A 16,861-nucleotide genomic window follows, 5' to 3' on the forward strand; every position below is an offset into this window, starting at 1 on the left:
AATGTGTATCTTCAAACGAGAAGATGCCAGTTTCTTAACCGAATCATTATGATACTAAATGTTACTTACTATTTTTAAAAATGATGCTTTGAGAAAAAAAAAGAGCTGATAATTTTTGTGGCAAGAAAAATTGTGACGTAATGGAGGAACTGAGTCTAATATGAAGAGTCTTAATGATTTAATAGTATACATCAAAACTGTAAGACCAATTTGAAATTTGTCTTGTTCTTTGGTTGCCTCAGGGACTGCAGTTTGCCTTTTTTGCATTACGACAGAGTGGGAGGGAAGAGTATGTCACTTTCTATGATGTTGGCTCAGACTTGAAGTTAATTCTGAAGATACCTCAGCTTTACAGAGGACTGGCAGTCAGCATCAACCCAGATAACTGGCTTGCACATTGTATATAACATAAGACTCTTCACAGGTGTTACTGATACATTTTTACGGTTAGAATGTGGATCATAGAATCATAGAATCTTAGGGGCTGGAAGGGACCTCGAGAGATCATCTAGTCCAACCCCCCTGCCAGAGCAGGGTCACCTAGAGTACATCACACAGGAACTCATCCAGGTGGGTTTTGAATGTCTCCAGTGAAGGAGACTCCACAACCTCCCTGGGCAGTCTGTTCCAGTGCTCTGTCACTCTCACAGTAAAAAAATTTTTTCGGATATTCACCTTGAACCTCCTATGCTCCAATTTACACCCATTACCCCTTGTCCTATCACTGGTCATCACCGAGAAAAGCCTAACTCCGTCCCCCTGACACTCACCCCTTACATATTTGTAAACATTGATGAGGTCACCCCTCAGTCTCCTTTTCTCCAAGCTAAAGAGACCCAGCTCCCTCAGCCTTTCCTCATAAGGGAGATGTTCCACTCCCCTAATCATCTTCGTAGCTCTGCGCTGGACTCTTTCGAGCAGTTCCCTGTCCTTTTTGAACTGAGGGGCCCAGAACTGGACACAATACTCCAGATGTGGCCTCACCAATGCAGAATAGAGGGGGAGGAGAACCTCTCTTGACCTACTAACCACACCCTTTCTAATGCACCCCAGGATGCCATTGGCCTTCTTGGCCACAAGGGCACATTGCTGGCTCATGGTCATCCTCCTGTCTACCAGGACCCCCAGGTCTCTTTCACCTACACTACTCTCCAGCAGTTCAGCCCCCAACCTGTACTGGGACATGGTGTTGTTCTTCCCCAAATGTAAAACTCTGCACTTCCCCTTGTTGAATTTCATCATGTTTCTCCCCGCCCAATTCTCCAACCTGTCTAAGTCTCTCTGGATGGCAGCACAGCCTTCTGGTGTGTCAGCCACTCCTCTCAGCTTAGTGTCATCAGCAAACTTGCTGAGGGTACATTCTATACCCTCATCCAGGTCGTTGCTTTGAGTTAACTTACCATTTTTTGGTAATGTTTTTACTGACTTTTTCTTTTAAACAGGGTTTATGGATACGTAATGTGAAACTTAAAAAGCACATAATACCAATTGACATCAAAACACAGGATCATATTTGATTATTTGTGAAAGTGGGCAAAAAATTGCAGTCTTTTCCTGAATTGATTTTATTTCTTCTATATCTTTTACCCACACATAAATGTGATGTCATAGTGCTTCTTTGCAGTAATGGCTTTTGCTTTATGTATGTATTACTTCTCTGATATTTTTTAATCTTATAAATGGTGATTATTGATAACATAGTTTTTTGAAAGAGGAAGAATTAATTATTTTTATTGTGCTCTTATCTCAAGAGAAAAATCACTCTTCCCTCTTCCTGCTGTGGACACATCCCAGGCCTTGTCCCCATGCAGGGGAAAAACATCTGTGGACAAAATATCATTATTTCAATGGATGTGATATAAATTCCTTAATCTCTTTTTAAAACTTTGGAGGTTTTTTGTGTTAGTTATGCGTGCTATAGAACTGGGATTATGAAATTATTGTAGCATTTACTGCTGATTTTTATCAAAAGACACTTTGATACGTAGCCATTTGCTTCCTTTTCAGGTGGCTGTGTTTGGTGGTCCTAATTTGCAGTATCAAGTATTTTCTTGATGCTGTTTTTGATGTATATTAGGAGCACTGACAAAAAAATATCTTTACTAAGCGTCCACTTTTGACAATAAGAAGAATTGCTGTTGCTTTGGGTTAGATGAGAAGAAAGTGAGAAAGCAAATACCTTCTCTTCTTACATGAAAACTCACTTATTGCTGCTACAATATGTATGACATGTCCAGGCATGCCAGAGCAGAAAGTTAGTAGGGAATCTGGGCAGAGTCTGTGGGTGGAATGAGCTTTTCTCCAATAATTTAAGACAGACTGCCTCTCATAAAGTTAGTAGAAAAATAAATCGACTTAAGGGTAAGTACATATAGTGAAATAAAGTAAATTCGAGGTCTTTACTCTTCTTCCCTATCAGATGTGACAAATCCCCTTATCACATGTCTTACTTAGTACTGTGTTGAGAGGTGTTAAACTTCCCGGTATTCACAAACACATGCCCTGCATTTCTTTGGATGTTAACAAAGAACCCTGTTTGAACTCTTTATGCTAATAATGGTTCACTGAAACTGAAGTTATTTAGAAAGCAATTCAGCTAAAAGATCTAAGAAAAGGGCTCCACTTCTAATTAAAAGTGTTATGTCAGGTGCATGTGTTGTGTATAATCTTCCCATGTTTTTGTACAGGAGAAGCATAAGCAGGAATTAGAAGACATGAGAAAAGCTGGACATGAAGCCTTGAGTATTATTGTTGAAGAATTTAAGGTAAATGAGTTGCCAAGTTAACACAGTTTCCAAATAATAATATTGTAATAGTATATAATAAGCACGTGATACACGCAGTTTTCTTTAGTACTGCTTGTTCTGGTTACTCAGCCTCTTTCACTTTAAGACTGTCTTTTCTGTTGCTTTCAACTTAAACTGCTTGACCTGAAATTTTGCATGACATGTTTTCTCACTCAGCGCTTTGGGAAGCTTCAGATAAAGTAGGTTAATAATTTTCAGTTATGAAACTTAAAACCAGAACGAAACAAAAATGCTCAGTCTGTTGTGGTAAACTTTGGGTTTGATTATTTAGAACATGTCCACATTTTAGACCTCCTCAGTTTCAGCAAACTGCACTTACTGGAAAGCAGAGTCACAGAGCAATTCAGCAGGTTTTTATCTACGCACCACTGAGAGGGAATTAAAGATTAAATAAGGCTGCATCTGTAATTCTTCTCTCATGTTTTTAGCTCCTGTCTTAAGGACCTGAATATACCAAAACCCTTAGAATTACAGCGGTTGCCTTTGGAGTACTAGCTTGGCAAATGATCTGGGAAGGCCATTAACAGACACCACACTTTGTAGTGCAAACCCTCAAAAACCTTAGCCATTGTTAACCATCTCACATTCTTCCTTTCAACAAATAAACCATCTACAACACAGTCACAAAATTTGTATTAAAAAACATGGGAAAACAAATTTTAAAAGAACTTAGCATTCTGTGTAGGCCAAGCTTTTCCTTCTTGTGTTTACCTAATATTGTTTACTTTCTGACTTTCATGTCATAATCTTTTTAAAACTTTTATCCATGGTAATTAACTACTGTAAAGAAAAATAAATGTAGATCTTGGAAATGGTGCTTGTGGGATCATATCCCATTTTAAGATATTTTCTGCAAGCAACATAAGGATTTTTCCTCTGCTTGTTTAATCAAGCTTTTGTTCTCAAATTGTCATAGTTCTGTCAATAGACAAGTTAAGATTTTTAACCTGTTTTGTTTCTATTTCTTACCGTGTAAAATTTCCTCTAATGTAAACTTCAAAGAATATGAGGTTACAGGCAGGTGTATTTATTTGATGGCATTTATTTATTTAGATTATTTTATGCACTTACTAGCTTTCTAAATGACAGTTTGTGTGAATCACATGTGTGTTTGCTTTTATGGAAATTAACTTCAAGATACCAAGTCCTTTTCAGCCCTTCCTACCATAAGAGTTTTATCTATCAGTTTTCAGTGTTAGGGGGTTGGATATTTTCAGTTTTCCAGAATTTAAGAATGGACAGATTTGAAAGATATGGGATGTGTGAGGGCCATCAGATTGCCTTCAAAAATATTTGTGTTGGGAATAGCCTGAGAGGCAACCTATGAAAGGTTGTCCTCTAATTAAAGGAAAATGTATAAGATTTTATTACAAAAGTTAATCCAGAATCAGTTAATCTTTGGTAAGGAGGGAAAATTCTGGAAATGTGTCTAGTTCTCAGCTCTTTAAAACACCAACTTAGCTTTTTAAGTCTCCAAGATGATATACTGGCTCACACATGAATAAAAGGATAATTTCAAAAGTTCTTTGTATTTTACTTCCAGCTTCTGTGCCTGCCCATTTGTGAGTTGCACTAGAATTAAAATGGGTCTGAATATAATACTGGTTTTAGTAGCAAAGAGCTGATGGCTAGAAAAGGAGAGAATCCTTGTCATTTTTACAGTGTAGGAGTATTTACATACAACACTGATGCTCCTATAAAATGTTCTTACAGAATTCTGGTAACAGCAAGGCACAATCAAGTCTCATTAATTATTAAAGCATATTTATATTGTAACGGTAATTGCAAAAAATCTCAGAGACAATTGGCTCCAGTGCAGGCGTGTTCTTCAGGGGAGCAGGACACTGAGGTGTACAAGGGGGTTTCTTGAGTCTGGGAAGTCCCAGGGCAGTGCACAGATACACCAGGAGCCAGTATCTCTCATGAGGGCAGCTGAGGAGGCACAAGCATGACAGGAGTAGTGGTGACCCCCCCAAAAAAAGGCAGCCATAGGGAGTGCTGTGAACAGGATGGGCAGCTGGGGACTTTTTACAAGGACATGTAACAACAGGATGAGGGGTAATGGCTTTAAACTGGAAGAGGGTAGATTTAGGTTAGACATTAGAAAGAAATTCTGTAGTGTGAGGGTGGTGAGGCACTGGAAGAGGAGGTCACCCAGAGAAGCTGTGGAAGCCCCATTCCTTGAAGTGTTCAAGGCCAGGTTGCATGGGACTTTGAGTAGCTTGGTCAAATGGGAGGTGTCCGTTCCCACACAGGAGGGTTGGAACTAGATGATCTTTAAGGTTTCTTCCAACCCAAACCATTTTGTGATTCTGTGCAATGACAAGATTTCTCTCCCTTTTTAGTAAGGTTGACTTATTATATGTGGTTCTGACTACAGAACTGTAAATATAGTGTTAAATAGTATAATAATTGAAAGGTTTGATTAAGAGTGAATTTGCAGCTTGTTTCTTGCAGTTGTCTAGAACAGTGTTTTGTGGAAAATACATAGTTTAAACTCACATAGCATTAAAATTGAGATATGGAGATAAACTGAGGACAATAATCAACCTGTAAATTGTTGATCATTACTGGTAGACCAAAAGTAGTTGAAAATGAAACTGAAGTTGTTATACCACTTTACAAAAACCATGTGGCCCTCTTCTTGTGTTTGGTTCAAATGCCTTTTATGTTACATCTTTGAAACACCTGACTAAAATTCGGTTCACACAGTAAACAGGACAGTGGTTAGTGAAACCATGAACCTTCCTCAGACACATCAGAATGTGTTGACCTTTTGTAAAAAATAACTTGTGAGAAGGATTTTCCACAGGAAATACTTTTTGACTGGATATGTAAAATTTCACAGCACAAGCTGTTTAAAGCTGTAGTAGCATGGTATGATTATGAGTGGAAACAATTCAGTACATTCAACTCAACATTTTGGTTTATTTCATTTAGAACCTGCTTCACTGTAAGTTGCAAGCTGACTCTGAGTTAAGCAGGAGTTAATTGCCTTTGTTTTGGTTAATATTCACTTCTACAAAACCCCCCTGTATTCCATAGCACTTAAATGGACATGGTTCTTTTTCACTCAAAGGGCGGCTCAACTGATAATAGCCTCACCATGAAAACATGTGGTTTCTTGGGCTGAAGTGGATAAGTTGGATTCTATTGAAAAAGATATTTTTAAATATATTTTAAATAGTTTTATTTATATAGTATGTGTGCTAGCTAATAACTGAGGTATAATGCAACCAGTCAAATAGCGTGTTTTGTTGAGTTAATGTATCTTCTTCAAGGGTCAGGAAATAATTTTGATAATGTCCTCTGCTCTTTTTTATTATTTGTCAAGTGCTTTATTATATATTGCATTTAAATAAAGTAGTAGAAATTAATTAGTGTCAGAGACAGAATGCTAAATTAAATTGATCATTGTCTGATGCTATGAAGCACCGAAATTCTTATGTACTAATGCTGAAATTGACAATGGTATTTAATATAGTTCAAATGTTAATATAACTAAAAGTAGTGTAACTTCCCTTTTCACTAGGTAGTATTATTTTTTAAGATAACTGGTTTTTGCAATCTTGACTAAGTCATTTTGAAGTAAGGAAGGTGTTTGATGTATTGACTTGTATTCAGTTACTTAAGGAAGTTAATGATGCTTGTGCAGGGGAAAGAAGCCAGAGAGGATATTCTTAGGATATTCTTTTGGATTGCCTAAGGGTTTTGCTGCAGTATTTTTAAGTTACATTATAGCAGCCTCTAGATCATGATGGATGTTTCTGACTGGTGTTTCTTTCATGTGAGTTGGTTTAACATTTTCAAACAATCCTACACATCTGAGACGTCTGTTTTTTGCAGGGATTGGAATTCCTTTTATACTGTTTTTCAGAAGATATGAGAGGGGTTAATAAACTCTGTTCTGGTTTTCCTCTTTTTTTTTTTCTGCTATTTTTTTCTTCCTATAAAAAGCGGGAGTTGGGAGAAAGATTTGGTGATTTGTTACTGTTAGGGAATTTGAGATTAATTTGGGGGTAACAGTCTATATAATTCAAAAATAATTCTCATAAATTCTAGCTTTTGACCTTGCAATAAATCCTGTTCTGGGCAAGCAGCTGTGGTATCTATTGCCAGGAGAATTAAGGGAGTATGCACTGAGGCTGGGCAAATAGATTTGGAGTAAAAATGGGCTGGAGTGTCTGTGCTATGGGTTTTGGCAAAATCTTAACCATTGCACTTTTATCTTTGCAAAGATGAGGAAACTTTTAGAAAGCATCTATGACTCTATACATAACACAACATGTAGAAATACAGGGGGAAAAAAAATGTAATAATTTGGATTTTCTGATATTTAAACTTTTCTCCTCAGATTGGGTACGATACAGTCTTCAGTCTGTAGGCAGTGATACAGCTTTCTGATGTTCCCACAGTACATGGAGTACTGTCAATAATGTTCCAGGACTACTTAATACTCTTGACTGTTGCTAAAGCATATAATAGAATAATTAAGGTGTGTATTCCCTTAAGGGCACCCCAACATGATTGTGGATAAAGACACTATTAAGACATTTTGATCTAGTTTCAACTCAATGTCTTCCAAAATTATTCTCATGTATGAAAATTATAACTGAGGTTAGCTTTTTGTCTGAGCTCAAACAGGTGTTTGGACTAATTTACTTTAAGTTTTATTTTGTTTTGTTAAAATTCCAGTTTACAAAATTAAGACGGATTCACTTTTAATCTTTGTGTATCTGGAGTACCTCTCTTATGAAGACAGGCTGAAAGAGTTTGGATTGTTCAGCCTGAAGAAGAGAAGGCTCCAGGGAGACCTTATAGTGGCCTTCCAGTACCTGAAGGGGCTACAGGAAAGCTGGGGAGGGACCTTTTACAAGGGCTTGTAGTGAGAGGACGAGGGGTAATGGCTTTAAATTGAAGAGGAGAGATTTGGTTAGGCATTAGGAAGAAATCCTTTAGTATGATGGTGGTGAGACACTGGAAGTGGTTGCCCAGAGAAGCTGTGGAAGCTCTATCCCTGGAAGTGTTCAAGGCCAGGTTGGATGGGACTTTGAGTAACCTGGTCTAGTGGGAAGTGTCTTTGTCAAAGGCAAGGTGGTTGGAACTAGATTACCTTTAGGATCCCTTCCAACCCAAAACTATTCTATTATTTCATTATTACTATTGTGAATATTTTCTGTAAAACCCTCTCCTGTATTTTTCATGTATATATGACCAGAAACAATGAACAGAGAACGTAAGAAAGTTTGGTGATGGAGTATGTGTGCATTGGGAATACAGGTTACTTCCATGTGGTAAAATAGCAAGTAGAAGATAGAACTTAATTAATTCTTATATTTAAACTACCATACAAATAAACTATAGTTTACAGACACCAGAACATGTTCCACACTGCACCTCCCTTAAAGATCTACAAGGTTCTGTCACTTTCTACAATTATGCTATTATTTATTTAAAAAGAATCCAGATATACGAATTTTAGTATAGGAGCTACAATCAACAGATCTCTCTTAGTTCAAGAGTTATTGCCCTGTTCTCTAAAAAAGAAAAATCAGGACTGAGACAGAATGCAGACCTTTTCCCTTTTGGTTAAATTTCCACTAGGTTCAGTCCTTATAAGGTGAGAGGAGAATAGGATGATTTATTTCATTTGTTTTTGAAAGGAAGAAAGTACAACTGCACATCAGACTGTAATCCATCTGATACTTGATAGATTTTGGAAAGGAACCTAAGGGTTTGGGAAGTGTTCAAGGCCAGGTTGGATGGGACTTTGAGTAACCTGGTCTAGTGGGAAGTGTCTTTGTCAAAGGCAAGGTGGTTGGAACTAGATTACCTTTAGGATCCCTTCCAATCCAAAACTATTCTATTATTTCATTATTACTATTGTGAATATTTTCTGTAAAACCCTCTCCTGTATTTTTCATGTATATATGACCAGAAACAATGAACAGAGAACGTAAGAAAGTTTGGTGATGGAGTATGTGTGCATTGGGAATACAGGTTACTTCCATGTGGTAAAATAGCAAGTAGAAGATAGAACTTAATTCTTATATTTAAACTACCATACAAATAAACTATAGTTTACAGACACCAGAACATGTTCCACACTGCACCTCCCTTAAAGATCTACAAGGTTCTGTCACTTTCTACAATTATGCTATTATTTATTTAAAAAGAATCCAGATATACGAATTTTAGTATAGGAGCTACAATCAACAGATCTCTCTTAGTTCAAGAGTTATTGCCCTGTTCTCTAAAAAAGAAAAATCAGGACTGAGACAGAATGCAGACCTTTTCCCTTTTGGTTAAATTTCCACTAGGTTCAGTCCTTATAAGGTGAGAGGAGAATAGGATGATTTATTTCATTTGTTTTTGAAAGGAAGAAAGTACAACTGCACATCAGACTGTAATCCATCTGATACTTGATAGATTTTGGAAAGGAACCTAAGGGTTTGCTATTCCATATCTGCCTGTTATATTTTCTTGTCAACTTAAGTTCCTTTACTGAAACAGAGGATACTGAGCTAGATTAATTGTTATAATGTGAGGTATTTTATTCTTGTCCCAGGTTTTTTTAATGAAATAAAACCCACTGAATACCTTTAGTCATTGTAACTTTCAGAATTAATTCTGCTTTTAAAGGGAAAAAAACTAGATGTGTTAATTTGGCACCATTTTCTTTCCCAAAAATTTCTAGTGCTACTTTCTACTATAATTTTATTTTTCTGATCTGAAAGCCAAAACAGCTGTAGATCCAAGTCTGAGGCTTAAAACCTGACCAAATTTTATCCATCATTATGGAAGAAGATTATACCCAGTTGAAAATCAATTATAACTGAACCAAACCTAGTAAAACGGTGTCAGTGTAGACATGATTTTTTTGTTTTTCCCAGTTAATGTTTTTTTTGTAGTGTAGCAATGGTAAAGGAGTAAGTAACATGAGATATGGGGAAGAAGGAAATGTTAAAAGGCAACGTATATATGTTTGATTACTTGGAGCTGTTGTGATGTCTTTAGTTTTCTCTTCAGGAGTCAGAGGAAAGATGTTACTATTCTAATTATATTTAAATATACTTTTATTATTTATTATATATATATTTATTATATATATTAGCCTTATAAATTCTGTCTTTGATTATTGGAAAGGTATTGGTTCAAATGATGAGGTACTTAAGATCATAACTGTGATTCTGCAGCCATGATGGTGGCTGCCATTCATTCCTATAGTCATGCATGGCTTTGTATTTGATTTTTAAGCAGACCACTTTAGGTTATTATTTATCTAAGGTACTGGTCTTTAAACTGTTCCCTGATATGACAACTTAGATAAGGTATTGGGAGACAGATTTTTGAAATCCAGGGAAATTACAAATGGAAAAGAAGATCTAGTAACTGTCTGAAAAAGCTGACTGTTGGGCTCTAGCAAAGACCTATAGCCAAGAAGCAGAGAGAACTAGTTGATAAATGTAGTCAAATTCTGAAAATCTGAACCCACCTCTTCCTTTATGACCCTCTGAAGTGTAGAGTGAGGCAGAAGATGTGACAGGAATGTAGGAACAGATCCACATCAAGACTCATGCCTCTTGCCATCATAGTCCTGAAATTGATTGTTGGTACATGTCAAGTCCCACAAGGTGGGTACAGCTAGGGTTCCCTGGAGGTAGGGGTTGACCCAGGGAGATTTGGATCCAGTCCTCCTCTCTTAAGTAATCTCTTAAGAACCCATTAGGTGAGATAAAGCTCAGGAATTCTCTGTGTGGTACTCTAAGAGTAAGACCATTACCCAGGAGACTTTCACGAATCACACCTTTACTGAAAGCTGAGTAAGATTATAAAGCTTGTCAAAAGGAAAAACAACAATATGACTCTCCAAGCAACAGATTACAACTAGCAGAACTTAGCAAAATCGTACTCTCAAAACAGCAGGTTACAACTGGAAAAACTTAGCAAAATTAGAAATTTTGTTACCCCTATGTGCTGAGAATAAGGTTAGAGAGAGAAAGACGGAAAGAGAGACAGAGGTGAAGAAAGAGTGGATAAGAAAGATATCACTGCCCTTGTTCAACAACAAAAAAACAAATTACATAAGGTGACTCAACTCTTTGTGTAAAGAAGAAGCTACCTGAGAAGAGGCATTGCAACTTAATGGTCTTTCTGTTACTGCTTTCCCTAACATCAGAATTTGATTATTTTTTTTCTTTTGTGCCAGTTAGAGGAAACAATTACTGTCACAATAGTTCAGGAAAAAAAACCCAACAATAACCCATAGTATATACTTGCCAATGATTTATGGCAATTCCAGTTTATACTCACTAGAATGTAGCATATAAAGTTTAATGTACAGAAGTTATACTTATTAGAGATTAAAGCTTTTGTGATTGCCTGAATTTATATCAACAAAAGAAATAAATCTAGTTGGAAAGAAACTGGGTTTTATGGAAGCTAACTTATTGTTAGCTAAATCCCCTGCAGACATCAGTAAACATATTCTTACACTTTGATTAAACTATATGTTAAACACTGTTTTTTACTTTTTAAATCTTTCTGCACTTGTGCTGAAAACTACTGACATACTATAGGATAATTAAAGAGCACTGTATTTGTCTTAACAGGCTAATTAGTGGAAAATTTGGAAAGGTAGTTAAAAAATTGGCAGAAGGTTGTTTATGAATACAGGCTTGTTTTTTTAAAATAAGTATTTAAAATTGTGTATGTTCTGTGAAGTAAATACATCTCCAAAATAAATATTGTTTGAAAGATGGGATTTTTTATTTGTCTGCATCTGGGCCAAATGTCAGTTTTCTATAAAACTTACATCTGTTTTAACTTACACAGTAATTTCAACTACTTCACTATATTGATTACTAGTTAAAAGTAGTTTGTTACATGGTGTAGATGTAGCCCAATGAATATTTAGAAAGTGACAAATATTTTATAATACTAGGGAAAATACTTGTATAGCATGACCTAAGTAAATCCTGCATTAAGATAGCATCATTGTTTAAGGAAGCCTGAGTTTAATATTGAAATGGGAATTTGTTTTTTCATGTGTCTTACAATTTTTTTTTATTCCTTTTTGGGTTTTTTTGCATTCAGATTCTGGAAATTCTACAGAGTTCAGCCAAGTGCATGTGAACGCACACGTGTGTATGCACATGTGAGCAGACAGAGTTCCTAATTTTATAATCTTTTGGTTACTGTCTTTGTACTTTGACTTTCCACACTTTGACTTCCACTGTTTCACATTTGAGTGTGAACTTCCTGGGGGGGTGTTCTTTTATGTTTTAAATTACTCAGAATTTCCATCTGCTTTTACTTGACTTGTGGTCGTGAAGATCATGCTTGGCCCAGGGGATCTTACACTGTGCCGAGAGGATGTGGAGTTTTGTCAGCCAGGGAAATATGTCTGGCTTTTTTTTTTTTTTTCAGCAGCTTTCATTTACTTCTCTTCTTGTGTGGTCCCACTAAACGGAGTGTATTCAACAGAAATACTCTCCCTCTCTATCTTCTGTGTGCTGCTCTCTTTTAAGCAGACTGTGTATAAGAAATCTGAGATAAAAAAAATTCTAGGCCTGACTGAAAACAAGGTAGTGTTACATAGAAAGGTACTTGAAAAGTTGCACATTCCAAATTTATAACAGCATTCCACATTCTGCTTTTACACAAGTATTAGTAGATCTGCTGTTACCCATAAATATCCCATGTATATCTTTGTTGAATATTCTGTGCTTTCTTTTTGCAGGCACTGCTACAATCTACAGTTCAACAGCAAGAAGCGGCTATTGAAAAACAGTATATACAAGCAATTGAAAAGCATTCTCACAAATGTGAAGAACTTCTCAATGCTCAGGTATGCATGTGCACATGCAAAACTCTCCATTGTTTGCTTTTAGTTTCAACTCTTTTCTGTTTGAAATAATATTAATATACCTGATCACTAAAAAAACCAAATCTTTCACCTTGTGTCCTCAGTATAACAGTAAACACAGATATTTAAAATTGCAAAATAAATAACAGCTCTTCATCTATTGGGATCAAAGGTGTTTTATAACATTTGAATCTGCTAAGAACAGATTGAAGAGTATAACACTGAGAAAAAGTGAAATACTTACTCCTTTAACATCTGCCATTTTTTGTAATCTTGAAGAAAACAGGCAATTATTTTACATTTATGTAGTTAAATGTATGGGGTTTGCACAGATTTTTGGTCCAAGTATTTTGAGGCTTCTTAGGTAGTGGATCAAACATCTGTTGTCCAAACCTATTTTTATTCCATAGAAATCTTACATGAAAAAATAAAAAACCATAGCTATGAGAAATTACATAGTATTCAGAAATACATATGCTTAAATAACCTATGTTGGCTCACATTTAATGTGATTTGAGTAAAAGCACAGTGCCTGGCAAGTATTTGGAAACATATCAATTATTGATGAGTATCGAACACAATAAATCTGGTTTGTTATTGAAGACATCTTGGTTTGACTCAAGTACAGTTCTTGAAGCTAAATAATAATTAGTAAGTTGTAAAAAAAAAAATAAAAATATAATTTGCTAATGCCATCCTGACGTTGTTTACATTGCAATTCGCAGTATTAACAGCTACCTTTTAAGTGTTGTTAGCAGCGACTCTACTAAAAAAACAGAAAGGGTAATAGTTTGTTTATTTAATTTTCTTGAAGTGTATTAGACCTAAACACATCAAAAGTCCAACAGTGTTTTACGACCACGTCAATGTTCTGACCATATCAATTAACACTTAGGACAAATATGTATTAAATATATAAATATGTGTATAAACAGTAAGAAGAAAAGATGTAACAGTATGGAGAAATCTATTCCATCATGAAAGATGAGTTTATTGCACAGAACTGCAGTTATTTAATGCTTACTATAAAGCTCTGCCTAAAAAGCAAGTAAAAATGAATTTTAAGAAAATGTTTTGTACTTCTGAAATAAACGTGTTGTTTACTCGTATGACTCGATTTTCTGAATGTTAAAAAGGAGTGAATCTCATGAAATCTGGAAGAATTATTGGAAGATTTTTTTAGGGGTGTACTTCGAGATTGAGAAAAGATGTTGCTTCTATATCTGTTAAATTTGCATCACATGCCAAAAATGTATAGAAATATGAAAACCTATACAAGAGGTTCAGATTTACCTGGGAAGAATCAAACAATGTAAGGGACCCTATTCTGGGGTGTAGGACAGGAGAGTCCTTGTGACATAACACAGTGCCCAGTGCCCAGTTCACATCATGTTGATGTTTAACACAATTTAACACCCCCTTTGGATCTCAGTAAAGGCTTACATTTTGTTCACAAACTTCCAAGTAATTTTTCATCTCAATCAAGGTTTATCATCTTTAAACATAATTTAAAACTGGAATTTTGAAGCCTAATCGAGTAGACAAGCGTGAGTGTTTAAGGTACAACTACCAGGTGTAATAGGATTTATATCAGCAAATTTTGTTCACTCATCAGTCTTTGTTGGAAGAGATCTGAGAAATGTATTGCATGTTTTTTATTTTTTTCAATACATCTATTCTTAAATGAATGGTTTGTGTTTTAACATTTATTTTTACTTAAATGATTTTTTTCTGTGCTAATAGTTACCATGGCTGAAATGATACACCAGTTGATTAATATTCTGTTATGGAATTGTATATGCATATCCACCTTCACATGGAGAGTTACGAGCATTTGTATCACTGCAAAGAATTTATTGTGGCATAGCAGTAATGACACAGCCCATGTAAGTTCTATACACGAACACTGGCCTTCAAACTTCTAAGCCCAAGTTAAAATTGGTCAACCTAGGTGATATGATTTGTCCTCATTTGCCATTCTTTCTAAATTTTCTGCTGTTTTATTTCTGGTTTCACAAAATCAAGGAGAGACATTTGGGAAGGATAAAAGGCTGTTTCTGTCTGCTTGTCTTTAGCTTATTTTTTGCCTTTATTTACATTTCTGATTTGGAAGCTGTATTCTATCAGAATGTTGTGCCTGTGATGGAGATGCACGTCTAGAGAGGCTGTATCTTGCAGGATAGGGGAAAATGACAGAGGCCTAGTTCAAGAGGTCTGTTTCCTGCTGGACAGATTTCTGCAGTTTATCTTTGTAACGTGAGGTTTTGCAGGATGCTGGCTAGGTGTAGGTAACATCATAATCAAAAGGAGGGGACCACCAGCCCATCAACACAAGTTGTCTTCAGTTCTATACTGTCTTCCAGGTCTGTCAGCTGTCTTTTCACTGTACTCTTCTTACTAGATCTAACTTCACAAGTCTGTGGTTTATGACATTGTTAAAATTGCAGAAAACTTCTCCAGAGTAAAATTCTGAGCAGTGCTTCTGACAAATGCCTTCCCCAGCACTCCTAAAGAAAGCAAGCTCTGGTCTATTTTCTAGTTTAGTTTCATCTGCTGTTTAGTTCAATATACTGAATGACCTCTCAGTGAAGCTTCCCTCAGTGTTCGTTGTTATGTATGTGGGTCCCCTTCCCCCTTTTCCTGGAAATGTGTTGAAAGGACCAATTCCCTCAAATAAATTGGTCGTCACTGGAATTCATGCTTCCTGAGGAGCAATCTCTCGGACTTCTGTTTTTTTCAAGGAAATGCACTCTTGTACCAGTATTTCAAAAAGCAAAGCAGGCATTCTCTTGGCATATTATGGGGCACAAGGTCATGGTTGTCTTTCATTGACGAACAGGACAGGACAATGAGAACTCGTCTCCTCTATGCCAGGAATCAATCCTGTCGTATAGTGAATATTTAGGAAAGCTATGTGTGTCAGTTGTACATTTCAAGCCTTTGAGGATATCAGAAAATGTTGTTGGAAAACACCTATGAGTTTATTACAACTTGGAAAATCCAAATTTCATCCTTACCTTTTTCTGAAAGACAAACATGTTTGATGTTACCTCCTGAAAATGAACAACAACCTGGATCTTGTGGTTTAACTTATGTGCTGTATGAAAATACATACTGAAAAACCTGATTAATGAACTTCTGAATAGAATGTTTTAATACTCAGAAGATGAAGGCACATATAACAGCAAGTTAGTAAAAGTTCTTCAATATAGCTAGGTATTGATCTGTGCTAGAAGTGAGATGCCATGTGAGTTAGAACAATATTTCTTGTAAAGTATGAATAATTAAAACAAACACAGCACACACACACAAACCCCACCACCACCAGCAAAAAAACCAACAAAAACCAAAAAACCCCAAACAAACCCCCAAACCAAACCAGACACCTGACAATAACATTTATCTTTTTGTGAGATTACTGCCAAATTTAGGTCATAGTTCTATCTTCTTTGGTAAGTGCTAGCAATCTTTTATGATAAAAGAGGCATGGGAAAGGTCAACAGGCTATGCATACTTTGATTTTTAGCAGGAAAGAGCAAACATTTTAAATAAAAGTGTAAGTTCATTAAATATATCTCATACTTATGGAGAAGTATGATTTCATCACTGAGATTTTGTAACTAAGCAATTGCCTGGTCTGGATGCTGAATGCCTGTAGCAGAGGCAGGTATCACTGGCAATATGCTGTTGTCCAGTACTTCAGTATGTGGCATAGAGTGTTTCTCAGCTTTCCCTGTTTTCCAGTATTTGAATAGAAGTAGTCTGTTCAAACATCAAAGTAGCTTTTTCTGTTCAGCATAGATAAGACACAGAGACAAGAACTTCAAAAAGCATAGGCAGTAAAATGCACCATAGAAAGACAGAGTAAGTAAACATGTACTATTTAAAAGTATTTACTGTGTAGGACTAAGTTATTCTAAGGAGTTTTCTCATTAAGGTTGCTGAACCATGAAAATTAAAGAAAGGTGACCTGTTTTCACTAGAAGCCCTAGAAATTATGACATATCAGAAATTTCTCACACTATTCAAAGTGGATGGTGTTAAAATTGTAGACTATATTGAGGTTGATTTTTATATTCTTTTTAAAACAGTCAGTGATCTGCATATTAAAGTAAAATAAAATCTTAGATACCTGCAGGAAATCACTTCTCACTTATGAGAAATAATTTTCCATCTATTTATTTAC

At 35.9% G+C, this 16,861-nt stretch overlaps 1 protein-coding gene across 1 annotated transcript in view; it reads left to right on the forward strand.

Moving 5' to 3' along the window:
* CCDC91 (coiled-coil domain containing 91) overlaps window positions 1-16,861 on the forward strand; it is a 105,932-nt gene that overhangs the window by 32,775 nt on the left and 56,296 nt on the right. Inside the window, 2 exon segments of the mRNA XM_009999047.1 lie at window positions 2,688-2,765; window positions 12,550-12,657. Coding sequence (XP_009997349.1) covers window positions 2,688-2,765; window positions 12,550-12,657 — 186 coding nt within the window.

This window comes from Chaetura pelagica, unplaced genomic scaffold (assembly GCF_000747805.2).
Source record: "Chaetura pelagica isolate M959 unplaced genomic scaffold, ChaPel_1.0 scaffold6, whole genome shotgun sequence".
NCBI lineage: Eukaryota > Metazoa > Chordata > Aves > Apodiformes > Apodidae > Chaetura > Chaetura pelagica.